Here is a 16,821-nt window from a genome sequence, read left to right on the forward strand (position 1 = left end):
GGAGGTAGTGACGACATTTTGGGCCGAAACCCTTCAACAGGTTTCGCAACCCTTCTGATTAAGGGTTTCAGCCCGAAATGTCGTCACTACCTCCTCCCATAGATGCTGTCTGGCCTGCTGAGTTCTGCCAGCAGTTTGTGTTTTTACTAATTCAACATGGTGCATGGTGATGAGTTTTGATATACTGAATAGAGACCTAGACCCACTCTGCTGCTTCACAAGTTGAGTGGCTATTGATGTGTTACATGGTGCATGGATTATACAGTCTCTCTCCAGAGGCATTGATTAAATTATATGTTAAATCTCAAGGTGCAATAACAAGCAAATGCTGCTCTGATAGAGGGCAGATACAGAGGGAATAGTGCATTGTCAGAGAAAATAAGAAATGAAAGAAACAGGAACAATAGATACTGGTCAGCATGGATGAATTAGGCCAAAGGGCCCGTATCTGTGTGTTGTATTACTCTTATGACTTCATGATGATTTAGGTTAATTTAATATCAGAGAATGTAATACAGTATACAACCTATAATTCTTCCTCTTCACAGAGAGCCACGAAACAAGAGACCCCACAGAATTAATGATAAAATATTGAAGTCCTAAATCTCCCCTCTCTACCCATCCTTCTGTTCCATCTTCTAGCTTTGGCCTTGACATTATTTTTCTGTTCTTTTCCCTTAATGGGAAGTAGTAGCTGCATAGTTGGAAATGGAATCTTTCAGGTAGGACATTGACATTTTCTTTGTGTGGGAGATTCTAAAGATCCCATGGAATTATTAGACAAAGAGGAAGATTTTGTGGGATCATGGATGTGCATGGAATTTAGTAGCAAGTGTTGATAAAGTTTCAGCTGACAACACAATTCAAAGATTCTCAACTCTGCAGAACCTAGTGACATTTTGAAAACAAAGCAGGCACAGCTAAACTCTGCCTATCCTCTTTTCAAAAGGGAACTGCTAAAAAGTGAACTATGAACAAAAAGTATGGGGTTGGGGCTGGTAGGTCCTTTGAGCCCATTATGCCTTTTACGAATATAATAGCTGACATCAGATTTAGGAAGTCCTCGCTACTTAATGGTGCACCCACATATGTTCTAGATTTTCAGTCTTCTTGTACTCTGAAAGATGTTATCAGCCACTATTTGACTCTCACCTCTCGCAGCTGTTTCTTGCTGCACTCTGAGCAACAAGCTTTCATATCCTGCTTTAATTCTGTCTGTCATTTCAGATACACACTTGCAGGCTCAAGTACAAGGCTCAAAACCAGCATGAAGAAGAAAGAAATGGAAATCAGACTACAGAGGGGACCTCTCACAAATTGTTAGTGTTAAATCATCCCAAGTCAAAGCTCAGTCCCACCCTGCCCACCCCTTGAAAGCCACATTGAAAAACTACAAATCCCAAGCCACTCAGTGGACTAGTTTTTGAACCCAGAGTCAGAAACCATGCTTGGAGATTTTCTTTAGAAACAGTTTATTTTTCATTCATTTCATTTTCAGTGAACAGACCTGGAATGGGTCTCGTACCGTTTACTATTCTATATTTGGCATTTTATTAAACATTAGGTATTTAATACTGCCTCTAGCTGTAGTGTTGTCACTTAAACATTGTAACTGCACAACCTATTGTTTCACCTTCATTGAAAGGGCAGTCCACCTAACTGGCCATGGATGTCCCACCCAATTCATTCTCATCAAATTCCTCCAAAACAGCATCATTATCGAAAATGCTGGAATTTTGCCTGAAGCCAAGCCAAGGAAAGGCTAATGAAAACACTTTAACTGTGTCCATCTTTACCTTTGTCGCACAAGGAAAAGGAGGCCACAACTCCAGTGAAACTTTTACCCTTAGACTTAATTGTAATTTTAATAGAAAAATAATTCTAACATGTTCAGTGTTGAACTGTACATCTTTCCCCAAAGATGGGGGTGAAAGATCGGGGAGAAAGGAGCCAAGGTTCTCTCAGGGATAGAGATTCTGATGTGGGGACTGATTCCACATAAAGGTTTAAATGCCAAGTCAGGTTAAGGCTGCCCTCTCAATCTTAGAGCTGTGCTTTGTCTTTACAAATCCAGTGTCTGGCCGAACAGCGATGACTCCTGAAACGTGCACAGAAACGCTTGAAATAAATGTTCATTTGGAGACTCGGTTTCAAAGTGAGTGTAAAGAAGAGGGACAGTTGCAACAAGCAGCATGTGGATATTTCAAAGAATTGTAAAGACAAACATTTCTAAGTTGGATGTATCACATTTAAAATAGAACTGAAACATTAATATTAAATCAGCGATGAGCGGCAGTACCACATCTTTAATCTCCACTTATCATGAATCAACTTCAACGTGTCAGCCATTCTTCTGTTGCCAAGGCAATAGTCTGAATAGGTTCTGCTCATTGATTCATTTTTTTCTGGGAAGTGTATGTTGTTGGCATTCATTACCCATCTCTAAATGCCCCCAAGGAACGAGTGCACTTTAAGAACTGCAGCAGTCTGTGTGGTTAATGAGCTGCACAGTGCTGCTGGATAGCGGGCAATAAAGACTACCACTGTCCATTTCTAATAAGCTGGGATAACAATTGCAGTTATGCTGCTTTAAGGATGACCCAGATCATGCCAGGGTCACTGGGTACTGTGACTAGTTTTACACGGGCATTTACGGCGGACCAGAAATTGGTGGGGGGGGGGGTGGAGGGCTGTTAGAGGAGAGTGGACCATAGGAGATAGGGAGGGAGGAGGAGGTAATGGGCAGATGAGAGAGGCATAAGGCCAGAGTGGGAAATGAGAGGAGAGGGAGAGGGGAAAATATTTCTACTGGAAGGAGAAATTATTATTCATGCCATCAGTTTGGAGGCTAACCAGACAGGATATAAGATCTCGCTTCTCCTCCCTGAAGGTGGCTTCATCTTGAATGGTCTGTGTATTTGTACCAACGCCCACACAAATTATTTTATTTCCTCCCTTCTGCAATGCATCATTAACCCTTGTATCCTCCTGGTGACCTCCAACCTATTGGTTGTGGGCCAGTCATTATGTTGGTGAAATACATTCTCAGAGTGCTCTGGTCACATTGCAAAGTCTTGGCAACCCATTATTCCTGGTGTAGCTGAAGAAGATGTCCTCTTGGCAAGGTTATTTCCTTTTGATGGGTTGGTGGCAAATGAGTTCCAGGATAACAAAAGCAAAATCCCACTGGTCAGCTGATGTAGTTAGATTGGGTGTCATATCCATTTCATCTCCTGTAGCAGAGAGATAGCTGGCATGGGGATTGACTAAGACCATGTGCGAAGAGCTAGAGTGTAGAATGCATGGGCTAATTGTGCCTCTGACCTTAATCCTCACCACCTGGCCCTTGTAAACCACAGGCATCACACAAAGGTGGTACATTCTGGCATCGTTGGTGACTCTAGTGTTGTGTGTTTATGGTAAGACCGACTCAAAGTACTGTTGTGGCGAAATGTGGGGAAGAAAGATTCCATCCGAGCTTTTTTGTCCATCATTGAGCAACAACAGAGAACATGCAGGAATGCCCTGCGCATATCCCTGCTCCTCAGAGTGTAAATGATGGGGTTCATGGCAGAGTTGAGGGTGGCCAGGCCCAGAAAATACTCAGCTTTGTACAGGATCTTGCAATCACTCCCCTTGTAGGCAAAATCTAGCAGCAAAATGATGAAGGTGGGTGCCCAGAAGACTATGAACACACCAAGGACAATGGTCACGGTTTTCAACAAGGCCAAGGTCTGTGGGGCTGCTGTTTCACAGTGGCTAGATCGTACAATCAGGTAAATCCGCACATACAGGATGACGATGGATAGCAGGATGATGCTCAGGATGGTAATACAGAATAAGATGTAGTTCTTGGAGAAGAGAGGGAGGACGGTTGAGCAACTACTCAGGTCACACATGCAGTTCCAGCCCATGATTGGCAACCCACCCAACAGCACAGAGACAATCCAACAGCTTCCAATCAGCAGGCACATTCGACTGTTCTTGTCACTGTTGTACAGCTTGACCTTCACAATGGCAGCATGTCTCTCAATGGCAATGGCCAAGAGGCTGAGGACTGAGGCTGACAATGCAATGAACATGGTGCCCTCTCGGAAAAACCACTGCAGTGGGGTCAAAGTCATAGTCCGTCCACCCGAGAAAACAAGGTTGAAGATGTAAGCGATTCCTGCAAACAGGTCCGACAGTGCTAGGTTGCCAATGAAGTAGAACATGGCCGAATGGAACTTCTTGTATCTACAGATGGCCACGAGGACCAGCAGGTTTTCAAGGATGATGAAGGAACACAAAATGATGAAGATAACGGACACAACACTCAGGTCCTTTGACTTGTACTTGTCTTCACGAAGCTTACCAGTCAGGTTATAGTAAAAACTGATTAAGTTCTTGTTGTAGTAATTGCTGAAGGAGCCCACAGGCACCTGGCACAGTGCAGACTTCTCATCCATCTCTACAGAAGTCTCTGGCAGCTGTAGGTGGCTGATTCCCTCATGGGCATAATGGGTTCTGAGTTGTAGTCCCACTGTCAGACAGAGAGGTGAGGGTTGCAGCTTGGGTACGATTCTGAAGTGTAAACTTCACATAGAGCTGCCATTGTGGTTCTCCATCACCTGTAAAATCAACAAAAGACTGATTATATCAAATGTAACTAACCAATGCTACATTAACATTCTGCAACATTTCCTATTTAATACCATTGGGGCCTCATATTCCATTGAGTCCACACTGGGTCTTAACAGTAACGCCATCAACTCCATTCCCTGTAATACCCTTTCTCTCACCCCACCCCACTTCTTCAACCCACCAACACCAGGGGTTATTTATAGTGTCAAATTGACCTACCACAGCACTTCTTTGGCACATGAGAAAAACCAGAGCATCTGGGGAGGGGCGGTGATGGAGGGAAACCCATACAGTTACAGGGAAGAGTGTCAAACTTAATGTCACAACTGAACAAGATCACTGAAATGATGAGGTAGCAGCACTGACTGCTGCACCTTTGGGGTAGGTGAATGGAGGAGGCAAGGGTAAAGTGAGGGTACAAGCTCTTGCCATTAGATTCCATGGGCACAGAGAAGGAGGTTCTTGTCTGTGTCCTCCTACATCAGGCATCTATCCTTGAGAGTTAGGTTGCATGGGCCAGCTGGACTCCAGGCTACGCCTGTATAAAAGGTGGCTCTCTTGTCAGTTCCTTACTTACCCGGCTCTGGAATGGAGTATGGATAAAAGAGGAATAAAATTCTAATACCCCTAATGTTGTCATTGACCAGTTACTCCTGCTGATGCATATCATTGGTTGCTACAGATCCCAAGGAGCCTGCTGTCAACCCCAATCCAAACGCAATGGTGCATTGCAATGCTTCTGAATTTTTGTATTACATCTAATCTTATTTAACAAGTATCTGCTGGTGAAGCTTCACTTGAAACTCGACTCTATCTACCAAACAAACAACATCAGTTTAATTGAAAGGCATTGCTGCTAGTTGGGCCTGACTTGGCCTGCATCACTCTATATCCACAGTCATGTAACAGACTTGGCCCTCTGAGATCTAAAATCTCACTAGCATTGACCATAAAGAACAATTTCATTCTTCTTGACCTCAGCACTAGGATCCAGTCAGTAAATGGTCTTGTATGAGGCCACTTCCTGTCACACAATCTCTCCTGCTCAAGCAGATGCCGAGGAGGAGCCCAATATAGCTTGTGGCAAAGTAAAGAGTACAGTGAGCTGGGTAGGTGAAGACAGGTGAACTGGTATGGGGAGACCAGGTCTGAGGGATCAGATTTTATTTAGAGAATTACTTTCAAGCACCACCAAGCAGCTAGAAAGGCTAAAGCCACTGATCAGTCACCACAAACTGCCTTGATCTAAACACAAATAGCAAGCTCAGCATTTCTTCAGCCATATGTCTGTGTAATAATTCCAAAAATAACAATTCAGCATTCCTATCCTTCCTATAAAACCAAACATTTTTCTCTTTAGGTAGTACCACCAACCCCCCCCCCCCGCCCCCACCCCGAGCCATGAATGGCAATGCTCTGGTCTGTGCGCCAAGAGGCTGAAGAAGTCAATATATGACCCACATATTCTGCAAAAGGTAGTTCATGTCTCAAAAGCAAACACAAGGTTGGCCATCAGAGTTGCATAGTGGGCCATGTGTTTGGTGCTGGGTTAATCCCAGTCATCAAACACCTATCCTCAAATTCCTAAAGACAGCTTGGTGCAATGGAGATGTCAGGGAAATTCACCATCAATGCCTACTTTCACCAACTTGAGAGTTTAAGATGGCACTCGTGATGCCCAGCAATTACTTATTAGTAGCAAAATACAAAACAAAGAAAACTACTAAACACCTTATTAATAACACTTTTTTAATAATGATCACCACTAACAATGGAGAGGTATACAGAGGTGAGCGGAAGTGGAAGGAGGCGGAGGCAGGAGTAAGGGAAGTCCTGATGTCTAACTGATTTAAGCACTGGGCCAAATTGGAAAGGTCAGGTATAGGCTGAATTGTGAATTCTAGATCCAGGCCCCAAAGCTGTCCAACAGCAAAGAACAACCTGATGTTTGGCTGATTTAAGCACAGGGCCAGATTGAAATGGTCAGGGTGTCAGGACCAAAGGCAAGTGACAGGCCAGTTCTGCCTGGTCTTGCTCGCTACTTGGTGACGTTCACTCAGCTCCCGACTGAACCAAGGCCGTGGCCTGCTCCAGCTGCAGTGATGCCCGGCTTTGTGTCTTTTGTACAACTTCAGTTCTGAAAGCTATTTGCTTATTTATATTGTTTGCATGATTTTTTTTTCTCTCTGCACATTGGGTTCTCTTTTTAATGGGTTCTTTTGGGGTTTCTTTGTTTTGTGGCTGCCTGTAAGGAGATGAATGTCAAAGTTATATAATGTATACATAGTTTGATAAAAATGTACTTTGAACTTTGAGAGTTGTGTGTATGGACTCTTGTCATAGACCTTTATAATTGGGAGCCAGTATCATTCAGAAGATAGTCTGTGTTACAAATATTTCATTAAAAAGGCATTCATTTCCTTTGGTGAACAACTCAATGACTCCCTGGATGACATGGTAGAGTAGTGGTTGGTGCAGTGCTTTACAGCAACAGTGATTCCCGATTGGGGTTTAATTCCTGCTGCTGCCTGTAAGGAGTTTGTACACTTTCCCTGCGACTGTGTGGGTTTCCTCCAGGTTCTCTGGTTTCCTCCCACAGTCCAAAGGGTTAGTAAGCTGTGGGCATGCTATGTTGGCAATAGAAGCATGGCGACACTTGTGGGCTGCCACTAGCAAAACCTTGGACTGTGTTGGATTTCAAAGTTTAACGTAGTAATTGTAATGAACAATAACAAGTGTAATGAAGACAAAATAATTGCTAGCTTGGATCCGATGCAGTGCAAAAAATAAAAAGAAAGAACACAATAATAATAAACACAACAAATATAAATACATAAGATAGTTTATATACATAGATTGATTGTATGTCCATAAAGATGCTAGGCTATACACTAGGTGAGTGACAGGAAATAATAAAGTAGTGGTGGAATTAGTGGGTGGAGATGTTGATCAGCCTTGCAGTTTAGAAAAATAACTTTTTGAGTCTGGATTCTGGTGTGGATGCTATGTAACTTCCTCCCTAATGGGAGTAGGACAAACAGTTCGTGGGCAATCTGTTTGAACATTTCAGTGTACATGTGGCAAATAAAGCTAATCTTCAAATCTTTTTCTTTTATTTCCCCCAATCTTTTTATTATTATTATTAATATCAACATAATAAGAGTAATACATAGATAATGGGATTACAAACATACAAATTTAAACTGAACATGAGAGGATACATAAGCAATAGTTACAATATAAATGAGTCTTCCCAAATCATGGACGATACAAGTAACATATAAACAAAGCAAAACTAGGTATATCATAATAGATATAAAAAAAACACAGAAAAGAGAAAAAGAAAACAAAATTATGCTAGAAAAACTAATCTAACAACCTAATATCTAATAAGAAAAAAAAAGAAAAAAGAAAAAAAGGGCTGTTTATAATATCTAACAAAAATACAAAATCATCAGTGTCATCAACTCCGATCCTCTCAACATATGTAAAATCAAAACTGGAAAAACAAATAGGCTTGGAACAGGGTCACATTACATCATATGAAAATATTGAATAAATGGTCTCCATATCTTTTCAAATTTAATAGAAGGGTCAAATACAATACTTCTAATTTTTTCTAAATTTAGACATAACCAATGAAATACGGTAGGAGGATTAATTTCTTTCCAATTCAACAAAATAGATCTTCTAGCCATTAATGTAAGAAATGCAATCATTCGACAAGCAGAAGAGGATAAGTGGACTGAGTCCATCATTGGTAAACCAAAAATTGCAGTAATAGGATGAGGTTGTAAATCAATGTTCAATACTGTGGAAATAATATCAAAAATGTCTTTCCAATATTTTTTCAAAAGTGGACAAGACCAAAACATATGAGTTAAAGATGCTATCTCAGAATGACATCTGTCACAAATAGGATTTATATAGGAATAAAAATGAGCCAATTTACCCTTGGACATATGAGCCCTATGCACAACTTTAAACTGTATTAATGAATGTTTAGCACATATAGATGATGAATTAACTAATTGAAGAATTTTATCCCAATTCTCAATAGGGATAGTAAGGTTAAGTTCTCTTTCCCAATCATTTTTAATCTTATAGAAGGGCTCTGAACGTATCTTCATAATTATATTGTAGGGTTTTGATATTACCCCTTTCTGAGAAGGATTTAGTTCTAGCAAATTCTCCAAAATACCCAAAGACACAAGATTTGGAAAGGTAGGAAGTACAGTATTTAAGAAACTCCTAATCTGTAAATATCTAAAAAAATTAAATCTAGGCAAATTATATTTATTAGATAATTGTTCAAAAGACATAAAACAATTATCCAAAAATAAATCAGAAAATCGTAGTAATCCTTTAATCTTCCAAGCTGAATAAGCTTGGTCTATAATAGAAGGATAAAAAAAGAAATTGGATACAATAGGAATATTTAAAACAAACTGAGTCAACCCAAAAAATTTCCGAAATTGAAACCATATTCGTAAAGTATGTTTAACTACCAGATTGTCAATTCGTTTATGCAATTTAGAAAGAGCAAAGGGAAGAGAAGACCCTAAAATAGAACCCAATGAAAATCCTTGTACAGATTTAATTTCCATGTTCACCCAACGAGGGCTAAAAGATAAATCCCAATCCTTTAACCAACATATCAAATATCGGATATTGACTGCCCAATAATAAAATCTAAAATTAGGCAATGCCAATCCACCTTCCTTTCTTGCCTTCTGTAAATATTTTTTTACCTAATCTAGGATTTTTATTCTGCCATATATATGAGGAAATTATTGAATCAACATTAGCAAAAAAAGATTTCGGAATAAAAATTGGTACCGCCTGAAATATATATAAAAACTTGGGTAAAATAATCACCTTAATAGCATTAATCCGACCTATCAGAGATAAATATAATGGTGACCATTTAGTAAACAAACATTTAATCTGATCAATTAGGGGTAAAAAATTAACCTTAATTAAATCCTTATAATTTTTTGTGATTTTAATCCCTAAGTAAATAAAAGAGTCATTAACTAATTTAAAAGGTAAATTTCCATAAATTGGAACCTGTCTATTTAAAGGGAACAATTCACTCTTATTAAGATTTAATTTATACCCGGAAAAATTACTAAATTGAACCAACAATGATATAACTGCAGGAATGGATTTCTCAGGATCAGAAATAAATAATAATAAATCACTTGCATATACTGATAGCTTATGTATATCCGTCCCACGAGTAATGCCAAAAACATTTGGTGATTCTCTGATAGCAATTGCCAAGGGTTCTAAAGCAATATCAAATAATAATGGACTAAGAGGACAGCCTTGTGTAGTACCCCGAAATAAACGAGAAAAGGGAGGTCTTTGATTGTTAGTAAAAACCGAGGCTACTGGAGTATGATATATCAGTTTAATCCAGGAAATGAATGTTGGACTAAAATTAAACATAATATATAAGCACAATAAATAAGTATGGCCATTCAACTCTATCAAATGCTTTTGCCGGATCTAATGAATTGACACATTCTGAAGTGCTATGTGAAGGAGTATAAACAATATTCAATAATCTCCTAACATTGAAAAAAGAATAGCGATTTTTAATAAAACCAGTTTGATCTTCCGAGATAATTTGAGGTAATACCTTCTCCAGCCTGGATGCCAGTAACTTGGAAAAGATCTTGGAATCTACATTCAATAAGGATATTGGTCTATAGGATGCACAGTCAGTGGGGTCTTTATCTTTCTTCAATATTAAAGAAATGGAAGCTCTATAAAAAGATTGTGGCAGATTACCCAATCTAATTGCTTCTTCAAAAACCCTGCATAACCAAGGAGAAAGAGTAGAGGAAAAACATATAAAAAATTCTACTGTATACCCATCTGGACCTGGGGCTTTCCCAGAATTCATAGATGAAATAACTCCTTTAATTTCTGCATCTGTAATAGGAATTTCTAACATTGAAAGATCATGTTAGGATAATAATTTTGGAAAATTCAATTTCCCAAGAAAATCATACATGATATTATAATCATGAGGGAATTCAGGGAGGTATAAAAATCTTGAAAAGATTTGTTTATCTCATCATGGTTAACTGTCAGATCCCCATTCTGCTGATGAATCTTAATAATTTGGCGTTTAACCAAAGCATTCTTTAATTGATTAGCTAACAGTTTACCCGATTTATCACTATGTATATAAAAATCAGATCTGGTTTTCATTAATTGATTTTCAATCGAAGATGTAAGTAATAAACTATGTTCCATTTGAAGTTCAACCCTTTGTTTGTAAAGCGCCTTACTAGGAGCAGTCGAATATTTCTTGTCAATCCCTTTAATTTTATCAACCAATAAAAGAGTTTCCTTCTTAATGCGTTTTCTCAAACCAACGGAATAGGAGATAATCTGTCCACGTATATATGCTTTAAAGGTGTCCCAAAGTGTTCCGCAAGAAATATCATCCGTGGTATTAGTTGAAAAGAAGAAATCAATCTGTTCCTTCATAAATTTAATGAAATCTGGATCTTGCAGTAAGGTAGAATCAAAATGCCATTGTCTAGCACTAGAAGCTGTATCCGTAAATTTAACAGAAAGTTTTAATGGAGCATGGTCAGAGATGGCTATAATATCATAATTACAACCAATTACCGATGGAATAAAACAAGAGTCAATAAAGAAATAATCAATTCTTGAGTAAGAATGATAAACATGTGAGAAAAATGAAAACTCTTTGTCCTTAGAATGCCAAAATCTCCAAATATCAAAAATTCCATTATCAGTCAAAAAAAGAGTTAATATAAGTGGCCGACTTATTAGGTAAAGTCTGAGTAGATATAGATCTGTCCAACAAAGGATTTAAACAACAATTAAAGTCACCACCCATTATTAACCTATATTCATTTAGATTAGGTAGAGAAGTAAAAAAAGGACTTAAAAATCGGGGTAATCCACATTTGGAGCATAAACATTAACCATGGCAACCTTTTTGTTAAAAAGTAACCCAGTAATTAACAAAAATTTACCATTCGGATCCGAAAAAATATCGTGTTGGACAAATGCAATAGAGGAGTCAATAAAAATTGAAACTCCCTTTACTTTAGCATTCGAATGGTATTGTTGACCCCTCCAAAACTTAAAAATGATGATTATCCTCTTTCCTCACATGAGTTTCTTGTACAAAAATAATATGTGCATTCAATCTTTGGAATACTTTGAAAATCTTTTTCCATTTAATCGGATGGTTTAAGCCATTAGTATTCCAAGAGACAAAATTAATGGTCTGAGCCATATTTCTGAAATCAATCCTTTGGTAAATAAAGGGTTAACCAAATTATGACCTCATGCACCCGGAAGAGGAACAAAAATAAGGGGCGGACCCAGAAGTGACGACATCGCGGATATTTTAGTAGTTTAAAATCAGCCGAAATGAAAAAACTAAAAAAAAACTGATAAAAAGAACATTAGATTTAGGAAAAAAAAACCACCCCCCCACCCAAGAAGAGAAAGTCCCTCCCAAGCCAGGAGAAGGCTGGGAAGAAAGAGGAATGAAACTAATTCTACCCCCATATCAGCAGAAGGCAACTCCGTATATAAAGGAAAAAAAGATCCACCCAAACTCCAAAAAAAAGATCACTATACTAAAACAAACTTCTTAATATAATTGCTAGTAAAAAAAGCAAAAAGAATATAATCACTACTAACTTATAAATCGGGTTAAAACCCAAACAAACCAAAAAAAAATTTAATCTATGATAAGAAATACATTATAGGAAGAAGATGAGAGAAAAAAAATGGCGAAATCAAAAAAAAGCAAAAAATATTTTAGAGAAGAAACCGCCATTTTAGTAAAAAAAATTCGCCTTCGAAGGATTAATAATAATGACCAAAGATAAAGTACAGTGGTTAAAGTAAGTAAAATAAAAAGATTAGTACGTTGAAAATAAAACTTTAATTAGAATATAAAATATAGAGTAAACCTACACCAATAGCCAGAAACAAAATCTGGTTTTGGAAACAAAAACTATCTTGTAATGATCAAAATCATTCATTTATTAGAGACGAGAATCTGAAGCAGTAGGGTAGTTCTCATTCAGAAAGCTTCGAGCTTCAGGTGTAGAATGAAAAACACGCCGTTGTGCATTTGGAGGCGAGATTCTGAGCTTCGCAGGGTATAAGAGCGCAGGTTTTAGATTTTTCTCAAAACATTCGGACATCAGAGGTTTAAAAAGAAGCCTTGCCTTCATTACTTCTGGACGAAAATCCTCCACTAATCGAAAATTGAATTCTTGGAATTTGACCATCCCTAAACGCAGAACCACACGAATAAGCTGCTCTTTGACATGCACATAGTGAAATCAGACAATTACAACCGGTGGTTTAGCTGAAGAACTTGGTGATCGATGCATAATTCTGTGAGCATGATCAAGTAACGGAGGACTGTCTGGGAATACAGAAGGGATCACATCCTTTAAAAGTTGAGCAAAATACTTAGAGGGGTCCCCTTGTTCAATACCTTCCGGGAGACCAAGTATGCGTAAGTTCTGTCTTCTGGACCGATTTTCAAAGTCGACATTCTTGGTTTTAAGTACTTCCACCTGTTTAATCGTCGAAGATAATTTCTGCTCCAGTTTTTCGATTATCAAGTCTCACTTCCGAGCGTCCTCTTGCAAAATTGCGATTAGAGCTTGCTGCTGGTTAACTACTAAATCAGTCTTATCCATATAATCCTGAAAAGCCTTTATATCTTGTTTGAAAATTTGTCGTTGTTCTTCAAATTTTTCGTTTAAAAGCTCCAATAACATTTCATAAGTCAATTCAGTGCGCTTAGGATCGGTCTTTTTCTTCCTTCCGTTCCCGTTAGAATCTTTCCCAGGGTCTCGCCCTTTAGAACTCAAAGCCATTTCTGTACTCATTTCTTCAAAATTCACAATAGACTTTTAAAGATAAGTCCAAAAAAGTAGCAAGAATCTTTTGGTGTAGGTAAAAGTAAGTTAGATAAGGGTGATCATAGGTTAAAAAAAGTAAAGGTTATGGAGCGAATCTGAAACAGTGCTCACGCCATGAGCATCTCCTGCTGGCCTCTTCAAATTTTTAAGAGGTTCATCCACCAAACATGCATAGGAGTACGGAGGACTAAGGTCCCGTTGCCGGTGCATGTCGATTGGTGTAGGCCATTCAAATGGTTCAGCATAGACTAGATGTGCCTCTAGTTTCTTAGAAGTGTGCAAAGATTTGGCATGTCGTCTAAAACTCTGACAAACTTCTATAGATGTGCAGTATAGTTTACTGACTGAATCATGGCCTGGTATGGAAACACCAATACCCTTGAACAGAAACGTTCACAAATAGTGGATACAGTCCAGTCCATCATGGGTAAAGCCCTCCCCATTGTTGAGCACATCTACAAGGAGCACAGCTGTAACATTCATCATAAAATAGCCGCACCATCCAGGATCTTCTCACTGCTGCCATCAGGAAGGTGATCCAGGAGCCTCAGGTCCCACACCAGCATGTTCAGTAACAGTTATTTCTCCTTGGCCATCAGCCTCTTGAACCAGAGAGGATAACTTCACTTAACTTTATTCACCCAGCATTGAACAGATTCCTATGGATTCACTTTCACAGACTCTACAACTCATGTTCTCGATATTTATTTTTTTATTTATTATAATTTTCTTTGTTTTCTCTTTTTGCATTTGCACTGTTTGTTGTCTTTTGCACATTGGTTGTTTGTCTTTGTTGTGTGTGGACTTTCATTAATCCTGTTGTGTGCCTTTGTATTTATTGTGAATGCCTACAAGAATATGAAATTTAGGGTGTGACATATATGTACTTTGATAATAAATTTACATTGAACTTTGAGTTGTCACAATGGCTGAGTGGAGCCTTTTGTCTGCCCAGCTGAGTCAGCATCCTCAGGAGCGAGAAAGCAGTATGCTCTGGACAGCGAAGAAGAACACAGATCAGCTGAATATTTGGGTAGAGCAGTGGCAGATAGAATTTAATCCTGACTGTGACAAGTCAAATTCTGGTGACTCATATGGAGTGAGTGGTAGGGACTTTAGGCACACTGATGTCAAGAGGGACCTTCAGGCGCAAGTCCATAGTTCACTGAAAGTGGAAGCATAGATGAATAGGTTGGTGAAGAAGAAAGACAGAATGCTTGCTTTCTGAGGAGGTGGCATTGACTATAGGAGCTGTGTTGTCATAATGGTTCTACACAAAACATTGGCTAAACTGCACTCAGAGTACGGCATATAGTTCTAGTTTGCATGGCTCAGAAAGGTTGCAATTGCATTTTGCGAACAGAATTCACCAGGGTGTTGCCTGGAATGGAGGGCTGTAGTTAGAAGGAGAAATTGGATAGGGTGGGTTTATTCTCATCAGCACTTAAGGAAAATGAGCAGTAGCCTCTTGAGATTTGTAAAGTTATAAGGCATAGGTAGAGTAAACAGAATCTTCCTTTCCAGAGGAAACTAAAACTTGAGGTTGCAGGTTTAAGGTGTGAGGGTGAAATTTAAAGGAGATATCCTAGGATGAGTTTTTTTCACACAGAGGGTGAAGAGAACATGGACAAGATGCCAAAGGAAGCAAATGCAATTGCAATGTTTAAAAGACATTGGGAAAGATACATAGTTTGGAAAAGTATGAAAGATTAAGAGTCTAATGCAGGCAAATGGTATAATTAGCAATAATGATGTGTGCTGCAAGGGTCTGTTTCTGTGCTATGATTCCATGATTCAGGGGAACTGGTGTCCACATTCATATGGGCCAAACTATCTACCTGTGTGCCACTTTCAGCAAACTACAGATTTGAACACCAATACTCGTAATGTCCTTGCTAATTGCTCCATATGTGCTACCTTCTATTCTCCTTGGGGACCGCACTCCAGTGAGAACTGGCACCTTCAGGAGAGGGTACAGTACTCCAGGAAAGGTCATCATATTCAAAAATGGGAAATATACTCCAGTCTGAGTCAACACTGTTGAGATAGACAGAAGTGTTGATTGGATGTTGTTGGTTCATGAAAATGATTCCCGGGATTGAAAGGCTTGTCATTTGAAAGTGTTTGATGGCTCTACGTTTGTACTCACTGGAATTCAGAAGAATGAAGGGTGACCTCATTGAAATCTATTGAATGGTGAAAGGCCTCAAAAGAGTGGATGTGGATAGGATGTTTCCTTTGGTGGGAGAGTCTAAGGAATACAGCCTCAGAATAGAGGGGCTTCCTCTTAGAACAGAAAAGAGGAAGAGATTTGTGAACCCGTGGAATTCGTTGCCACAGGTGGCTGTGGAGGCCAAATCATTGCGTATAGTTAAGGCAGAGGTTGATAAGTTCTTGATTAGTCAGGGCAAGAAGGGATATGGGGAGAAGGCAAGAGATTGGGGCTGTGAGAGAAATGGATCAGCCATGATGAAATGGTGGAGCAGACTCTATCGATCAAATGGCCTAATTCTGCTCCTATACCTCAAGATCTTATGGATAGGATTAGCACTTTTGAAATATAAAACCCAGCAAAGAGCAGGTGGGTTGAATAGCCCATTTCTACAATACATGATCGACACTGTACGATGAACAATGTTATTCACTGAGCTTCTACTTGCTCTTGATAAGTAGTTTCAAAGGTCTGAAACACGTGTGAACAATATACAAAATATGCCTGTCCCATGAGTCAATCTGTGCTTAATTTCCGGTTGGCATGTCTGGAACTGGGTAATCCTCTGGGAGACGGAGAATCACAGAGTATTCAGAAAGAGACGCTCAGTCCATTGTGACTGTGCCAGTCATGGAAGATTTCCCAGCCTAATTCCTCCTTTCAGCACTCAGTCTGTAGCCCTGCAAGTCATACTGCCCTTTCACACAATCTTCTAGCCTTCTCACTCCCTCTGGATAAACAAAAAATGCTTATCTCATCTCTGATCCTTCTACCAGTTATATCAGTTTACCTGAATTTGTGATGGCTCTATCTAGGTCCCTCAATTTATACAAATCAGTTAAATGTCCAAACATCTTCTTTTGTTCCAAAGAAAATAACCTCGGCCTGTCTAATCTTTTGTTACATGTATAATTTTACAGTCATGGCAGCATCCTTATAAATCTCCTACATAATCCCTTAAGTGTAATCATATAATCCCAATAATAGTGACCAAAACTAAACATGGAATTCAAGCTGTGGCCTAACTACTTAAGTTTT

The 16,821-nt window shown here is 39.0% G+C and overlaps 1 protein-coding gene and 1 long non-coding RNA gene across 6 annotated transcripts in view; one reads left to right on the forward strand and one right to left on the reverse strand.

The window, feature by feature from the left end:
* Positions 1-16,821, forward strand: part of LOC132406503 (uncharacterized) — a 164,708-nt gene that overhangs the window by 33,814 nt on the left and 114,073 nt on the right. The gene's annotated exons all lie outside the window — the stretch shown is intronic.
* The window catches only part of LOC132406502 (sphingosine 1-phosphate receptor 2-like), a 52,560-nt gene continuing 37,194 nt past the window's right edge, over positions 1,456-16,821 (reverse strand). For all 4 annotated transcript variants that reach the window (XM_059992267.1, XM_059992269.1, XM_059992268.1 and 1 more), the window contains one exon: positions 1,456-4,610. In XM_059992267.1, coding sequence (XP_059848250.1) covers positions 3,363-4,448 — 1,086 coding nt within the window. In that variant the 5' untranslated portion in view covers positions 4,449-4,610 and the 3' untranslated portion in view covers positions 1,456-3,362. The remainder of the gene's footprint in view (positions 4,611-16,821) is intronic.

Source organism: Hypanus sabinus, chromosome 16 (genome assembly GCF_030144855.1).
Source record: "Hypanus sabinus isolate sHypSab1 chromosome 16, sHypSab1.hap1, whole genome shotgun sequence".
Taxonomy (NCBI): domain Eukaryota; kingdom Metazoa; phylum Chordata; class Chondrichthyes; order Myliobatiformes; family Dasyatidae; genus Hypanus; species Hypanus sabinus.